At 43.1% G+C, this 17,593-nt stretch overlaps 1 protein-coding gene across 1 annotated transcript in view; it reads left to right on the plus strand.

Annotated features, from left to right (window-relative positions):
* The window catches only part of SORCS3 (sortilin related VPS10 domain containing receptor 3), a 314,167-nt gene that overhangs the window by 255,871 nt on the left and 40,703 nt on the right, over positions 1–17,593 (plus strand). The window contains exon 14 of the mRNA XM_076338968.1: positions 2,884–2,991. Within this exon, the coding sequence (XP_076195083.1) occupies positions 2,884–2,991 (108 nt within the window). The remainder of the gene's footprint in view (positions 1–2,883; positions 2,992–17,593) is intronic.

Below are 17,593 nucleotides of genomic sequence, written 5' to 3' on the forward strand. Positions count from 1 at the left end.
CAGGAAAGAGGACATCAAGACCATGTCCAAGTCTTAAGACCAAACCAAGTATGAGCCAAGGCAGGAGAAGTGTGTGTTAGCCAAGCATAAATGTCACGAGCCATCAGGCTGTGGCAAGTTGAGCTCTGGAAGAGTGAAAGGTGAGCCACTTACTGAAAGAGCTGTAAGTCATGTATTAACCATTTATGACTGTATTCTTCAACCCAGGTGCAACTGTTTTAATTGCATCTTACCTTGTGAAGGCTCTTTGGACATGAAAAGTACATTATGTACAAGTGCTTGTACTTAGATGTCGGGAAAGTTTTGGTCACAGGTTGACTTTCCATAGGAGCTGAGAACCCAGTTCGCCTTTGTCTGCTTTGCAGAGGTTCATTTCAGATGTTCTCCCTTTCTACTAAATCCCATGAAATGGCATGTGCAGTACTATAAGTGCCCCACCCACTCTATTAAATGAGTAGTGATTTAGAGCTGTTGTCAATAAGATCCAACAGGTTTCCTCCAAAATTGTACCCTTAGGGACTTAGGAATTTGCTTCATATTGCCTCAGTAGGCACCTGTTTTATAGGCAGGAGTGGTATAGATGAAAGGTTACACATATACCTATTAGTTCTCAGACTGAGACATTGTACAATAAGTTTCATCCTGGAGAAAAGAGGAGCGGATAATTGAAAAGCTGAGAGAACTTTAGCTAAGCTAATGAAGCATGCTGTTCCTCAGAAATTGAAATGCTATTTAGATAGATAAGCATGCAAGCAGAGCAGCATACAAATGCACAGGTGTATGGGAAGATACATACATTTAAATAAATAGATTTGGGGCAGATAAGCTTTTTGTATGCTGTTGTCCTCCCAGCTTTCTGTCTTTGGTCTATAGTCAGCTTCCTATTCTGACAGATGTGCATTGTGAGTCAGGTGAAAGTGTTTTGCTAGGTGCTGTGAGAGGCAGATACTTAGGGAACGGTGACTGCAAGCCTTGGCTTTCCATACTAGAGATCTGAGGTTGGTGTAACCCATTATTTGTAATACATATTACACTGGCCTCCTAGTCCTTTGGTGGCATCTCAGATAGTGTCCCTGATGCTCCCTACTTGGAGTGGGGAGGATTCAGTTTCCAGCAAGACCCTCTCAGACAAATCCAGGTGCTCAGATGCATGTGCGTACACACACACACGCATCCCCCCCAAACTTTCCTCACCTGGAAAATAAGGCAAACTTCTTTTTACGCTCACTTTAAAATGAGAAGTGTTTCCTGCTCTTCAAAGAAGAAGTTTGTGCCATTATTGTCTCTCTGGTAACGTCCATCGAGAGTAATCTGTCAGCTTTCACAGCCCAGATACCTCGCCGAATTACAGAGAACTCTAATGACCCTTCTGGGAGAGGATCAAATAATTTTACAGCCAATAAACCTTTGTGCTTCTCTGTTTGTTCTTCCTTTACTGTTATAACTTGGAGCTGAAATTCTGGGCTGAAATTGTGCAGGAGCAGTTGTGTGGAGAGTCTGGGGGCAGAAAGAAACTTGGTTGCTTTCAGAACGGTTCATGAGCAGCAGCTCTGGGAGCTGGGTGCTGACAGTCTGCATGTTGCCTCTCTTTCCTGCTGCAGCAGCAGCTGGGTGCGCAGACCCTCCTCCGGCTGCAGTATTGTGGGCAGACTGTCAGGGTGATGTCAGGGCTGGTAGCTCCCTGACGGCTGGGAAACCAGGAGTTGACCGAGGTCCCTGGGACAGCAGGGAGGGATCTCACAGCCAGGGCCCATCCCAGCATCCCAGCCAGGAGCGGGGCAGCCCCAGCCCTGGGCATCGGGCACCTGGCTGTCGACAGGGACAGGCTGAGGCCACTCTGGGACGTCAGCCTGCATGTCAGGCCCATGGCCAGGAAGGGCTTTGGCAGAGCTGGAGCCTGGCACTCCTATGGTGTCAATGGGGCTCCTAGGCCATGGATGGGGTGAGGGGAGGCCATGAGGGAGGCTGGGAAGGGACACTAAGGTATAGGCCACCAGAGTCCTGACCTAGTCTGTCTGCTGGTGTGGTCAGTTAGACTGTTCGTTCACCTACTCCTTTGTAGTTATCAGAGATAGAGAGGTTGCTGGGGTGTAGCTGAGAGCAGGGTTTGCTAACCCTCCTCTGCTAATCCAAAAGCCTGTTGTACTAACTCTAGACCCTGTCAGCTGGGTTAGGATACATGTGCTCTTTGATAAAAACAGAAAGTAAGGCACACGGTGGTTGTGGGTAGGGACAGATGATCAAAAGCCACTGAATTACCCTGGCTTGTCACTGACAGTGTGAACACTCTCAGCCTCTAAGAAGGGAAATGCTTTAATTTTAACCAGTACACAACTTTGCTTTACAACTGTAACAGGCAAAGAGCACACAGACTAACCACTGACTGTGGCTCAGTTTGGCCTCCTTCCTCCACCTCTCTGTAAAATGGACACCATCTCCGAGATGGCATGCAAAGAACTATTAATAGGGCTAGAGAGATTGTAGCTAATGCCATATGGCATTGATACATGCATGGGTTGAAACATCCAGTGGTGTTGACAGCAATTTTCATGCATTCAGGCCAGGGCTACTTATGCTCTGAGTGCTGCCTCATGCCAGGTGCTATTGCAGAACCAGAAACAATGCCCCTTGGTCCCTTGAAGTCTAATGTACAGCTGGATCAAGTATATCTATATTTTTATTGCCAGTGTTTATACTCTCTAAGGCTTTGATCTTTCAAAATACACCAAGAGCATGAATTAGTGGGCTGGGAAATGGCAAAGATTGGTGCTTGTCTATAAATCTAACTGCTGGAGCTTGCAGACCTTAGCCAACATTGAATTGCTGAAGTTGCTCTAGAGTAAGTCTTTTTATGTGTATAAATCTTGTCTGCTTCTATCCCAGGGTGAGTTTTGATGAGGGAAGATCCTGGAGTAAATACAGTTTCACATCAACACCACTTTTTGTGGATGGATCCCTTGTAGACCCTGGCATAGAGACCCAGATAATGACGTAAGTATAGCAGCTCTTAACTTTTTTCTAAAATGTGATGGCAGAAGGAATGCATGGAGATCCCCAAGTGCATGGTGAGCCTCATGGTGTGCAGTGCAGCATTGTGTAGCTACACATGCAGTGTTGCATGAAGGAGTGGTGCTGTTTTGTGGTTTTTGCTGATTGTCACAGACCCAGATGGAGTGTCCATGCATCACGTGGCAAACAGATGATGGAGCCAAACTCTTCCCAGTAGTGGCAGCGGGTATAGCAAGGAGAGATGGTCCCAAGCTGTAGCTTGGGAGTTCAGATAGGACATTAGGAAAATCTGCTTCTTTGGAGGGTGGTGTAGCCCTGGTCAGGTTACAGAGAAGTTGTGGTATCACCATCCCTAGAAGTTTTCAAGCCTTGGCTAGATGAAGCCACATCTGCCCTGATCTATAGTTGGCGACAGTCTGTCTTGGAGTAAGAGCTTGGACTAGTGACATCCAGAGGTCCCTTCTCATAAATACTGCTGAGATTGTGTTCCTTGGATCTGATGGCCCAGGGACTGCAGTGTTCTTCAAAGGCCAGAGATCTGTACGGTTGCACCTAATGTCAGTTCTGTGCTTGCTCCAGTTGTGCAGCTTGACTGTCTTTAGAGATTGCTGCTGGGTATGAATATCCTCAAACCTCGTTGCTTGCTATCTGCATTGTGGGCTGTACATCTGGTTTTAGCTCAAGCTAAAGGTGTTCTCAGTGTGCATACGTAGACCTGAGCTCAGAATAACTTTCCTGGTCTGGGGTGTAGTATGCTGATTCACCCATACCATGGAAGGAAGAGCCTGGGCTGGCACTGAAGGTGCTTGGACCTTCCTCCTCCCAAGAGTGCTGAAGCTCTGGGTAAGGCTGGTGGAAGTGGTGGAGTAATGTTGGCCCAAGAACAGGCCAGGATCTGAGTTTAACAACCAGGGGAGAGAGGGAATGTTTTAAGTTCAAAGGCATCTTCAAAGAGTCATCTGATCTTTTGCACAAAGCAGATCAGAACACTCTGTTCTGGGATTCTGAACAAAGCAAGGACTAGATGCACTGCCTTTGTTGCTTGCAGAGATGCCTTCTTACTTGTATTTTCTCTGAGCTGGCTGGAACAGCTTTCTGAAAAGGATCAGAAAGCAAGGTGGCTAAGATGCCTTAGTCTGAGGCACTCCTGCAAAGCATATCTGCAGTGGCATGAAGGAGTGCCTTTGGTTAATCACATCAGACACTGCTGCAGCACTCCAACTCAGGGGCAGGAGATATACTGTAAATTTCACCTTGCAGTCAGTTTGCTTTTCCTGCTTTCTGCACCTGCACCTGAAGTTCCTGCAGATTTTCACTACTTGCAAAAGAAGAGAGATTCAAGCCCAGTATATTTTCTTCTAGGCTTCAGCCCATCTGCCTACTTATGTGGCAGAAATGCGTAGGTGGGTTTCATTGCTGGTGTCATAGGTAGTGACAGACTGAGAGTAGAATGCTGGGTATGCTTGTCACCGGTTTCTGAGGAAGCTTGGATCAGATAACAGTTGTGTGTCTTGGGCATTTCTGCTAGTGATTTGAATTTATTCCAACTGGGTTGTGTGATTTGTGTTGGTACGCCTTTCAAAAACCAGACCTACATCAGCCTTACACAAACAGAAGAGACTATGTGGTGAGGAGCAGTCTGTACCTGCAGTGGACCTCACCTTAGCTGCAAGAAAGGGGCTGGGGGAAAATCCTCTTCTTGCAAAGGGTTATTTGAGCTGGCTTCTTTGCCATCTATGCCATGACAGCTGAAGTGTCTTGGTGCTGTAGTCCTGGGAGGATCAGGAAGGTGTAGCCAACTCCTGTATAGCCCATCTATATCTCCCATGCTGAAGTGTCCTAGGGGGGCCAGGCTAACTAATTATGGTTATCCTTTACGCCTACAAGGCATAGGAGCTGCACACTTAAGTTCGTTTCCCAAACAGTGCTGGGGCAGAACAAGGCAGCCTCCATGTCTGTGTCACAGACAGCCGTTGAGATTTTTATTGGAGTAGAGGTGGTATCAACTCTGGTAGGGTTGCTAGTTTTTCCTTTACTCTAAACCCATGGCTTGGCTTTGGCTTTTTCTTCCTAAAAGTGGAGTACTTGTTTGTGTAGCAGGATATATCTGTGCATCTGCTGCCTTGCTATCTGCAAATGTTGCCCATATTTTTGCAAGGAGAAAAACACAGCAGCATATGATATACCTGTGAGCCTTTTCACAAGACTGCTGTGAGCATCCTGTTGGGAAAATATATGCCAATCCCCAGCTGAAGATTAGACCCTGCATTCTGTTCACTCTACGCATTTTTCTCCAAATGCAGCAATAATGTGTCGCTTTCTGTGTTGGTTAATATGGTGTTTTTCTATGAAATTCTTTGTGCAATGAACAATGTGTATCGCTTTCCAACCACACACGCTTGCAGACACACACACACATGCAGAGACAGATCTGAGCTCAAATAAATCTGCACATCAGCACCTTCATTGAAATCAATGGAGCTAGTTTCAACTAGCTGTGGATTTAGCCCATTTACTTTATATATCAATGCAGTTTTCTTTTGAGGTGAAAGATGCATTTTAAATCTAAGGTTATTGTTACTTATATCTCTGTAGGCTTCTGAATGGAATGGAGAATGTAGGAAGTGAGTTATCTTGCTGAATATTGTGTATCAGCTTTGTTGAGAGCTGACTTTTTCTTTTGAAATCTTCGCAGGCATATTATTATTATTATTATTATTATTATTATTATTATTATTATTATTATTATTGTTGTTGTTGTTGTTGTTGTTGTTGTTGCTATTGTTGGTATTGTTTTTATTATTACTGTCATCACTAGCAATTTTTAAAACTATTCGTAATAGTCTGTAAAAGCCATACAAAGAAATTTCACATGATACTTGCCATAAATGTTTAGAGAAATTCCTATCCACAGCATTAGAGGAACTGTGGAGGAAAGAGACCACTGATAAAGCCTGTATGCAAACCATTTCTACGCAGATCACTTAGGTATTTCTCACAATGAGAATTTTAGTGAACTCATCTATAAGGGTAGTGTAGGATCATGCTGAGCTTGTGGAAGCTTTGGCTGAGAAGAAATCAATGCGTTTCTATTGCCACTGGTCATTCTCTGAACTAACACATGGTGGTTGGAGGTACGTGGAATTTGTGTTTGCGGGTGGAAACCCCAATGATTTCAAGATGCTGATGAGAGGAGCACAACGGTTTGGGATCAGCATACCCCAACTGAGGATGGGATCAGTGGGAGCTCTTAGAGTAGAAACAGGGCCGAGGCAGAGAGATGAAGACTGTAAAAATTTGTCTTTCATTCTGGAAAATGCAAAATATTTCATCTAGAGGTCTCGGCTGATTCCTGTTAGGAAAAATTTCTTCCATTGATTTGCATCAAAGTCGTCTGTGTTCAACTACTTCCGAAAAATAATAATCTGAGGGGAATGTGTATTAAATAGTCATTATACTCCAACTATTATTAACATATTGCATTATTAACAATCTTATCATAATACTATCTTATTAAAATCAGTATATCAGTAGAGTGACTGTTATTCCCAACCTTCATTTTGTGGTACATCCTGTGAGTGAGCTCTCTGGGCTGTACGAAGCAGCAACAGTTTTAGCACAGAATTTCATACCACTTCATGGCTGTTATGTGAGCAGCTGCAGTATCTGTCTGTATTGTACGAGCATCCTAGGCTTCTTGGATCTTCTGTGCTTTGTGCTGTGTGTATGTGTCCGAAGGCAGTCCTAAAGAACTTACCAGTATGGTAAAATCTGTAGATTTGCATGTAGGGGCATTATATGATTCTGAATATTTTAGTGTACTTTGAATTGGGAGCTGCTTTTAGTGGGGAATTGGGCAAGATGTCTTGGAGAGGTCTGTTCCAACCTAAATTATTCTATGATTTTGTTATTTCATATGGCTATAAGAGTGCAAGAATGAATTATTTCCTTACAAGCATAGCTGAGTGGGCTCTGCTAAGAATGTAGTTTTGTGACACACAGGGAAGTACCACGAGACTGTGTGAGCTGGTCTAACTTGGAGCTACTGCCTAACCAAGGTGAATCTGCTCTCCCTTCCTCCATTCCTGGCTGATCATCCACTTCTGCAATTCCTTTCACTGTTCTTTTGACAGTCATCTCATCTGACAAGATGGTCAGTTCAGGTCCCTTAGTGTCACAGCACTTCGAGAGATGTGTACCAAAGCACAGGTGTGAGGAAAGCAGCTGTAGAAAACAAAGGGTCCTTTAGGAAAATAACTCAAATGCATAAGGGCGATGGGTTAGGCACGTTTTTAGGTGACCCAATGAGTGCCGAGAAAGCGCTAGTCTTTTTGAAATTTATAGTTTTCTAACTTCTGTCCTGTAGCCCTCACTGGCGAATAGTGTATCTTTTAATGATTTCACGTTCTAATGGGTCAGATCTAACAGTTCTGTGTTGACAAGCCATAGGCACAGCATGTTACTTGCCTGAGGTTGTCCACCAGGGGAAAGGAATCAGATTGTATTCCCCTTCTAGTTGATTGTGATATATCCAAACAGAAGCAGTATTTGCTCGAGAGAGTTGCTAATCTGTACCGTTCAAATCAGAGACAAGATGTTTTTGTGGGTCCAGAGAAGGGCTTTATGTTGTTCCAGCTCTGATTCATAATTATTACCCCTGCCGCTTCATCTCCTGTGCTAAGCATCTCTCCAAACCTACATAAAGAGAAATAACTTTTTTGCTTCACAGCCCTGCAGAGCTTTGCTGTCATTTTAGTAGACTCATTATACATGTGTGTGTGTGCAGACACTCATTTATAGATGGGGATCATTAAGTTTGTCTGTGCTGATAAATACATCTTTATGTAGACACAGCCACGTGTGTGTAAATAAATATATGTGTTTCTATGTGTGTATACTTAGGGATCCATATATATCTGTGTATGCATCATTGAGTGTTAACGTTTCCAGTGAGAGGATTTAATACAAGCTGGTCTTCCAACATCGCTGTGACTGCTGCCCTTGGCTATGTGTGTGTTAGAAAACGTTCCTGGTTGTAAATGAATAGGTTATGAGCCCTGGCCCTTTCTAAAACCTTCTCGTTTACATGGCCATGCAGCGTTACCAGAGATGAAATGGGAGCATTTTTTTTCCAGGAGACCCATCAAATTACTGGCAATCCATCACTGGGTGGCAGAAGAGTGGGGCAGAATGAATAAGTAATTGAGAAATGTTGGAAAAGGTAAGACGGAGGCCAGGAGAGGTTTGAGGTGAGAAAGAGAGCATTAAGAGCGCAGGCCATACTGAGTCAGAGCAGAAGTCCCTCTAGATCAGTTCCATGCTGCAACAGTGGCAAGTAGAGGATGCTAAAAACATATATTAAAAAAAAAAAAATTGTGATTCCCTTGTACACTTTTCTCATTTAAAGAGATTTGCAAATAAGGGACTTCTTGACCAAATATGGTATTCTTTGTATTTCTAAGGCATTCATGATTTTTCCTATTTTTTTGAGGTTTTTTCCCCCTAAATCCCTTTAAAAATTTAGCAGTCACATTATCGTGTGGCCAGAAGTTCCATGAGTTAACTCTTATTCTGAAGATCGGACTGACTTGTGGAAGACATCAGCAAAGTAGGTACAGGTATGAAGGCAACGTGGACAGATTCTGATTAGCACTCAGCAGAGATTCAGCAGATTGAGTATGAGAGGGGGCAACAGCTCCCAGGTCCAAGCTCCCACTGAGTTCAAAATTACATGGGAGCCAAGAGTCATTTTCCTGTCACTTTCTGATAAGGTGATTATCATCTTTCCTCTTTAAGCAAGGCAACATTCACTGCCTTCTGCTCAAGTCTTGCTGTCACATTTAAAAGCTGATACAGGAAAGAAAATTACAAGCTGACACAATGTCCTTGAAAGATTCTGCCCCTTTGCTTAGGGGTAGGGAGATGCGGATCTGCCACCTCTGAGTGGTTGTGCTGAGAAAAGTAAGGCAAAAACAGACAAGTAATAGAAAATAGTGCCTTTGCTGGGATGTGGTCAGAGGAGCTGGCCTTCTCCCTGCTGGGCCAGCTTTCACCCTCCATAGCTGGCACCCGTGCTGGCAATCTCAGCAAACGAGAGAAGAAGTGAGTGGATGGCAGAAACACCAAGAGATTGTTTTTCCTAGAAGGAATTGAGGTTTTTGTCCAACATGTGTAAAGAAAAGACACAGACACAGTGTTCCTTGATTCCTGTGGCCCAGCAAAGGCCTTCAAACTCTCCTGCCATCAATCTGGTCTCTTTTCACTTCACTCTGCTTGAGAAAAAGAGAAAGAATTTGTCTGAAAAAAAAGGCAGATTTTCTTCTGCAACTGCTGCTGCTGAGCTCAACAAAGGATTTGATGAAGAGGGAATCTGGAGGAAAGATTTCACCAGAGGTCTGTAGAAAGATAAATCCAACTTGCAGCTTCCAGTGCAGAAAACAACAGAAGGGATCATGTACGGGGGCTGTTGTGTTGAAGGATTCTGAACTCTATCCTTATTTACCTTCACTTCTTTTGGGAACCGGAGCTTACCAGCCAGTCTGTGCATACCCTCAGGCCTACCAAAACTCTGTTTTTTTTGTGAGATTGGAGGTCAGATTTCGAAACTTGCTTTATCCAAGTTGCATGGGTACCATTAGATACCTAGAAAGGACTGGTAGGTTTTAATTGTTGTCCCCATTGTGGTTTTTTCTCGCATTTCAGTTTTCCTTTCTTTTTATGTTCATTGCAATATCTGTTTGTGGTGCAACCAGCTTTATTATGGATGAATAAAATAAAATCCAATAAAAATCTATGGATTTTACTGCAAGGCTCTGATGTGTCCTTGTGAGTTCATTGCACTGTCCTCACTCATGGGGCTGTGCAAACTGCAGTGTGTAAACCTACATAAGGACTCTTCAGAATAGGATCCGTGAATTAAAATGAATCTGTGAAAATAATGACTGCACACAGAAAGAAAAGTAAAATTTAGAACTCAATCCGAGAATAAAAATTACAAATATAATTATTAAGTTAGGAAACCAAAATGATTGAGAGGATATTGGCATTTGCTATACTGAGCTGCATTCCTGTATCATCTGATCTAATTTCAAAACCGTCTGGAAGTAATGAATAGCTGGAACTTCGAGAAAATGATCAATCTGCTAATGCCATCAAGTGACTTTACAATGGACAAGAAAATGTGCGTTATAGGAATTCCCATTTTATCCCAGCAGATGATCAGTTTATACCCTGGAGTAAGACAGTTGATTACCCATATCATTATCTTCTTTTGCAAGACTTAAAAACATTATTAACGATCACAGATTAATCAGTGTCACTTCCTCCTCCCATCTCCCTCCCTGCCAGAGGAGTACTCTATTCGTTAGCCTTTGGATTGCTGCATGAATTCACCTAAACAGCCCACAGAGGCACAATATTGATTGTGCTGCTGATACTTGCAATATGAGCTGAGGTCTTTCTGTGGCACCTGAATAGACAAATCAGGTGATGAGAACATCTGCTTAGAGTAATCTTTCTCAGACAGCATCATGTGATTTATTGGGCCTTAGGAAGAGGATGTCTGTGACCTGAGATCTGTTCCCAGCAGCTGTGGCATGTACTCAGAAGATTCCTGGCAGAAGCTATAACACGTGGAGAAGGCACTGGGCTCTGTGGCATGTATTGTCTATCTTTGGCTTTCTGGGGCAAACATTACTCGCATTGGAGTCAAGTGCTATTTATGGACAGTAGATCAAATATTATGCTAAAGAAATCAACATCATTAGTTGTATTCCGCAGGTAGGGAAATTGAGGCAGAACAAGGGACATGCCCATGGTCAGTCACTCAGCAGGCTGTCATGGGGAGAGCTTGGCATTAAATCACACCTCCTGAGTCCCAGATGAGTATCCCACTGTGCAGATTTTCCCCATTCCTCAGGGGGAAGGAGATGCTGAGTCATATCTATAATGCTCAGACAAGGTGGATGGAGAGGTAAGCATGTGCAGAGAGGAGGACTAGAAAAAGGTGTGCTGAATGGAGGCTTTTATTCACTGAAGTGAATAAAAAAAGCCCTTACAGAAGGAGCCAGAATGAGCAGCAGGCTGATACATGATTTCTTTTTCCTAAGTAGAAAGACGGGGGTTGCCTGATGACAATACAGTCCAGATATTCTCATCTAGAGGCTAATATGCTTTGTTTCTTGTGCTTTTAGTAAGGACAGATGGATTATAGGTCCTGTGCTGTCCTCCTGCTAGCAGCTGGGCTGGGCTGTACAAAGCATTCAGGCCTGGTGTGGGGTGCACAGTCAGGGGTAGGGTGCTGTGCACGCATACGTTCCTCGGAGTCTTTCACCTTTCCGTTAGAGCAAGCCATGAAATATTCTGGTGCCCTGATCCCACCAGCCCTCAGGGGACTGAGAAACCATGTGGCCTCAGCACCTTTTCAGCTCAGCCTGGCCCTGATGCTGCATTGGGCAGAGGGTGGTATAGCACACCGGCTTTCCTGGGAGCTGGGAAGGCTCAGCTCTAGGTTGGCTGCAGAGTTCACTGTAACTGATTTTTCATCATTGGGCTGCAGTGAGCGGTGGAGAGCAGCTTTCCAGAGCAGCCATACTATAGTTTGAGGCATCTCACATAGTTCAGGTAGTGCTAGAAGCCTTTATTCCTAAGGAGAGCTTGTCCTCATTTGATCCTTGTACATGGTTTTCTTGTTTCATGATCCCTTTGACCCAAACCTGTGAAAATTCCCCCACTATAACTGGTCAGCCACCTCCTCATGCTGTTGCCCAGCCAGGTACAGATCTCATCCCCTCTTCTGAGCCTTCTTCTCTCTGATACCCTGTGCCTGTGCTGGGCAAAGCTTGTCACCCTGATCCACCACAAACTGTCCCTGTCACGTGTTTGGAGCTTACATCTTCTGAGCAATGGCTTCCAGATTTGTGTTGGTCATCTCTGGTTGGAAATCTGCTGATTCATAGGATGAAAGATTGAAATGACTGAACATGTTGTGTTATCCAGCTTCTGGCAAAGGGGCAGCACCTGCCTCTGTTAGGACTGCAGGCTCGTTAGTGGAGGAAACACTCAGATTGCTGATACCTACCAGTATCTTTTCTAGAAGAGGGAGGCAGCATCTTCAGGTTTCAAAGCTGTCAGAAACTGATTGTCTTTCATGAGTGCTTCGAAGAAGGGAGAGAACACTTCTGAAAAACAGCATTAAAAATTAACTTGCTTTCCCATCCCCCTCCACAGGTGTCTCACGCTCCCTTTTATGTTGCTGGGATTTCTTTTGAAGCAATTGTCATGTAAAGTGGTTTGGGAACATTGGCAATAAATTTTTTAGAGACCGGATTTCAAAAGGTTTGGTTTGTCATTCCGTAAGTTCTTATTTTGATAGCACTTTGTATTTAAAAATAAATAAATAAATAAAAAATCCCTGTCTCCCCCATTGCCTTGTGCATTATTTGTGCAGCTAATGGAGAAATCGAGCCCAAGCTGTAGGGCTGCTTCGTAATTATACGTTCTGCAGATTACTTACTAATTGCACTTGGCATTACTTGCTAACTAAAAGTTCATGCTGTACCATGTCATTTGCAGTGGTTTTCCTCTTCTGCTGGCACTTTAAAGGGAGTGCCCATTGAGCTGATGAATAATCCCAGGACTGTTTTCGAAAGCTGAGGGAAAAGGGTCTGCCATGATTGTACTGCAGGATTTTTATTGCAAGATTTTGTTTTTTCTCTGTATTCACAGAAACTCTTCCCCTGCCCCGTCCATCCCTCCTGACCTGGAATCTGACAGTGGTCCAGCTTTCCATGACCAGTTCAATATGGATTGCTACTCAGTGAATCTGGCCAACACTTTGAATTTCTCTTCTGTGGAAAATCTCCATGTCATGACATTCAGCTTCACTTGGAGGTGGAAATAAACCACTTCCTTCAGATTTCATCTGCATGAGAAATTCTGTGAAATTCTCGTTTGACCCTTCCTCTTGGGAAACAGAATACAGACCAAGATGTTCTTGAACTAATTTGTCATCATGCAAGCTGCTGTCTGCTCTTGGTATATTCTTGGTAGTTTCACTGCTGCTGTTTTCTCTCCCTCCGAATAGTAGCAGTAGAACAAGGCCTTATATCTGAGATGGTCTACGGGAATTACACTAATTTGCACCAGCTGAAAATCTAAATCCAAATGGATGGTATATTTTATTTGGAAGAAAATGCATCTCTTCTTTCTAGAAAAAAATTTTTCTTACTCTCTTTCTATCCACAGACAGAAGTACAGCAGCCCTGAATCATCACCCTGTTGCCCTCAGGCTACTGTTCCTAGTTAACAGGTCAGCCAAAAGCAACTGAATTAAAAGCTCCAAAGTGACTCTTAAAAACCATATTTATTGTTTAGGAAAAAAATTAGAGTGTTTTTTGTTGGCAATTGCCTGCCTTTCCAGTGTCATCTTTCATCTTTTATGTTTCCTTTGTTTCCAGTCTCTTGCTCCCTGCATCATCTTGCCAGTCATGAGACAGTATAACTCTCCCTCTCCCACTCTCCCTAACTGCTGATCTGTGTCTCTTTCAATTAGGTTCTGCTTCCTTGTCTCAGTCCCTTTCCATCCAATTTCCATGTAACCAGTGACCTCCTTTAACGCTAATTCCATCTAAACTCTAATAAAAAACAATTGGGAGGTTACACAGCCCATTTGGTTTTCTCTAAAGTAATGATTTATGTTTAATTCATCAGGAAATAGCTCATCTCTCCCTCCCCATTCATAAAACCTAACCCCACTGGCACAATTTGCAACTGTTCCATTGCTGCTTGTGTGTTTTTGGCCCTAACAGCTCAGCCTGCACATAGGAGCTAGTCTTACTTTACTGCTACTTTCTTACACACAGATGGCTTCAGATCCAGATTTCATAACAGGCCCTCTTTTTGTGTGTGCAATCGTCAGCATTTTCTTTTATTGTCTCAAAAGCTATAAATGTCAACAAGTGATGGAGGTACATTTATGTACCAGCTCCTTCTGTAAGTGTGTGCACTGAGCCAGGATCTCTACCATAGGCTCACCATTTTCCCAGGTAGTGTAGGACCAGGGTAGCCTGGCTAGTGGAGAGAAAAATCCAAACCAAATCAAGGCAGTTATGGAAGTGAGAGAACCTTGTACAGGGACACAGTTGATTCTCACCTAGACCTAATATGTTTGGCTGGATCTTGGCTCTTTCTGTTAGGCCATCCCCCCACCTCTGGTCTATGTTACCCAGCACTCTGGATCAGAGGAAATGGCAACGATTGGTTTGTGTTGCCTCCATGTATTCATGCCACGTTGATGCTGAACTAATCAGTTCTCCTGGAGCATGGAGCACTGGGGTATAAAGTACAATAACCAGCAGCAAACCCCAACTCAGATCTGGCTAGGCTTCTTAGCTCCATCTCAGTGCTGGTTGTATAAGTGCCAGAATAGGTCTCACAGAAAAGCTTTATTCTCCAGGCTTGCCAAGAGCCACAGGAATGGAAATGCAGAGCTTAGACATATGCAGGCTTTACCTGGCAACCACTCAGGTCCACATCTACACATCATGCCCAAAAGTTAAATGGCTTTAGAGTTCATGAGAGCAGACCAGCCAAATTTGAATAGCTCTGGTCCTTGACTTTTGCACTGATGGGTCCAAGCTGATGCTGCATGGACCTACCCTGGGTGACTCAGGGTCAGCCCATCTGATACCTATCCTAGATGCTTGTAGAGAGGAACTCTCCAGTCTGTGCTACGCCACTATGTTGAGGGTGGCATGGACAAAGCCCTACTCGTGAAACCACATTGGTGATACTTGCTGGGAAGGGAGGCTGGCCTTGGATACTTGGTTAGCTCTTAAAATTGCAGCAATAGCAACATGTGCTTCTGTTTGCTGGACAGCAAAGAGAGAGTGAGCACCTTCAGTTGTGGTGAATTAACCACTTAGTGCTCCTGCAGCTGTGATTGCCCAGATCTGGGGATGCCCCTGGTTTTGCTGAGATAAATTCATCCCCTCCAGGGGACTAGAAAAAAAACAACACACTTGTTTCCCTGCCAGGAGGTGGTTCTTCCAGACTGTGCTTCATAGCACTTCTTGGGTTTGCCCATTAAATAGCTACTTCTGGCACTACCTGTTAGAGGCACAGATGTAGATAAAGAGGGATTTTTAACTGGAATCAGAGGGCAATCTTGCTTCACTTTCTCTACATTCCCGCAACAAAAGCGCAGATTCAGGTCAGCTGAAACATTTACTGATTTGGGTGATTTTACTATTGGGGTTTTTTTGCTTGCTAAGACACTTCCTCTGCAAGCATTTTTCTTTTACAATAAAAGGGAAAAAAAAGGAGGGTTGGTTTCAGGCTTTCCTGAATGGAACAGTCTATTTATGATGACACTGCAATTAGCTTTTCCTATTATCAATTAAAGTATATATTTGGCTCTCTTTCCAACTAGTTTTCTGTTGATCCATCCATCTATCTGCTTGTGTAGTTCATCTCAAAAGGTGCTGTCTATTAAAATATTAAAATATTTATATTTTTTGCTTTTATTTTATTTTTAGATATTCAAAATGCTTAAACAGTCTATTCTGTAGGGCCTAATCTTGTTAAAATCTGACTTCAGAGGCCCCCAGGGTACTTTGTGAGAAGCAAAATGAGGTACCTTTTCATCTCTCTCAACTTGTTGATGTCCAGTGAAGGAAAAATGCTTCAGAAACAAGCGTACATTTGATGTTTTGTGTAGTGAAGATGACCTTATCAGCTGCTTCCTTCCATTGTGTCTTCAGTCATCTGTCTCACTGATGGGCACAGCTGAGGACAGGAGGCGTTACCAGAGACTTTGATCGTTATCTCCCATTACATGCAAAGGAGCTAGGCTGACTAGTGAAGATAAAAGTCCTCCATCTACATCTAGACCAGACCAGCCAAGTACAGACAGCTTCAATGCATGCTGGCTCCATATGATGTCCTGCCAGTTTACTTCAGAAATGATAGAAAGGGACTTGATTTAGGCATGAGAAGACATTTCTATTTCCACTCTTGGGCAGCTTGTCTGAAACTGCCGGCAGGGATAGATCCATATGGATACAGCTGATGCCTTTCCTGTGAGCAATATAGGAGCTATTTCTTGAGAACACCTATTTCTCATAGCCTAGGCAGGGACAGGGATTGAATCTATGGACCAGAGGTGGATGAGTTGTTATCTTGTGACCCTCGATTCATTCTGTTGACCTGTCAGGAGTGAGCAGTATTGAATTACATGAAAAGCACAACTATCAATGATGCAAGGAATGATAAGGTAAAAGCAATGCAATTTGACAAGAGAACACTGTCTAAATGTAAAAAGCCTTTTAAATAGTTTCTGTACAAGGTTATCCAGTCAGTATATACTGCATTTGTAAGTTATTGTGTATTTAAAAAATTAATGAAAGATATAATTATAGCTGCATTTACCAATGACCTTTTCAAAAATGACTCCATTATGAATCTGTAAGCATTTCAGAATTGTTTTCCAAGTTTCTAGTAATTTTTTTGCAAATTAACGACATCCAGCCCTGGCAATAAAAACCTTGCCTTGTTTCTCCAAAGAAGGGATTGGGAAGCATTTTCTGGTTTCCTAGCAATGGTTTCACTGTGAGTTATGCATAGAGCCGGTTGAGAAGGTGCTGTCCTATTAGCTAAGATTTTATGTGGAGTTTTAACTGCTTATTCTGAGGGACAGAACAAAATCTATGCTGTCTAAAGCCTGTAAATTACCATTCCACAGCTTAAGTTGGAGAACCTTTGTTAAATTGAGCTTAGTCAGAAAACTGACTCTGTCTAAATGCCATCTTGGCTCTTGTATTTATTGCTTCTTGAGGACTTCCAGATCAGACTGCTTAGATGGAAAAAATCAAAATATACTTTTTCTGTTGGCTTCCCAGAGTTGGACCTTGGAAACACAGCTCTCTTCTTTTGACTTCTATCCTTGCAACAAGCAATTAAGAGTTTTCAGTTAGGCCATGGTAGACAAAGTTATTGAGGCAAAATTCATAGTACATTATGTCCCCTCTTCCCCTGTATCATCTTGATAGTTTAGCTGTATTTATTAAAAAAATCCACCTTCCTAATTCAGTGAGCAGACAAAGTAAATGAGAAACAAAGGCACATGGGAATCGGATGAGATAAATGAGATGGTATCTTCAAAGCAACGTAAGGACTCACCAGTTGAGTAGGGAAAAATAAACTCCCACCAATCCCTTTTTCCATCTCTTTCCTTGGGACTTGTTTCTAAAAGACACAGGCTCAAAAAAAAAAGAGAGAAAAAACACACTTCAGACTGCTGAGGTAATAAGCACACAAGATTTTTCCATCTTCAGCCAACAAGAAGTCGTTATCTCCTGTACACTATCTTCTGTCTTGCCTTTTACAGCTTTTCTAGATCAGCTACACTGGATACAGAAATCCAGATGTACGTACGGGAGCACATAATGCTAAGCAGTTACTGATAGCTGAACACTAGCAGTTTTAAGATGTTGTAGCTCTTTGCTGTCTGCTCAACCCTCTCTGTTGGGCCTGGCCACCCCAAAACAGATAGGGTGGAGAGGGGTCATGTGCATGCACCTTAGTC

Source organism: Aptenodytes patagonicus, chromosome 5 (assembly GCF_965638725.1).
Source record: "Aptenodytes patagonicus chromosome 5, bAptPat1.pri.cur, whole genome shotgun sequence".
Classification (NCBI taxonomy): Eukaryota; Metazoa; Chordata; class Aves; order Sphenisciformes; family Spheniscidae; genus Aptenodytes; species Aptenodytes patagonicus.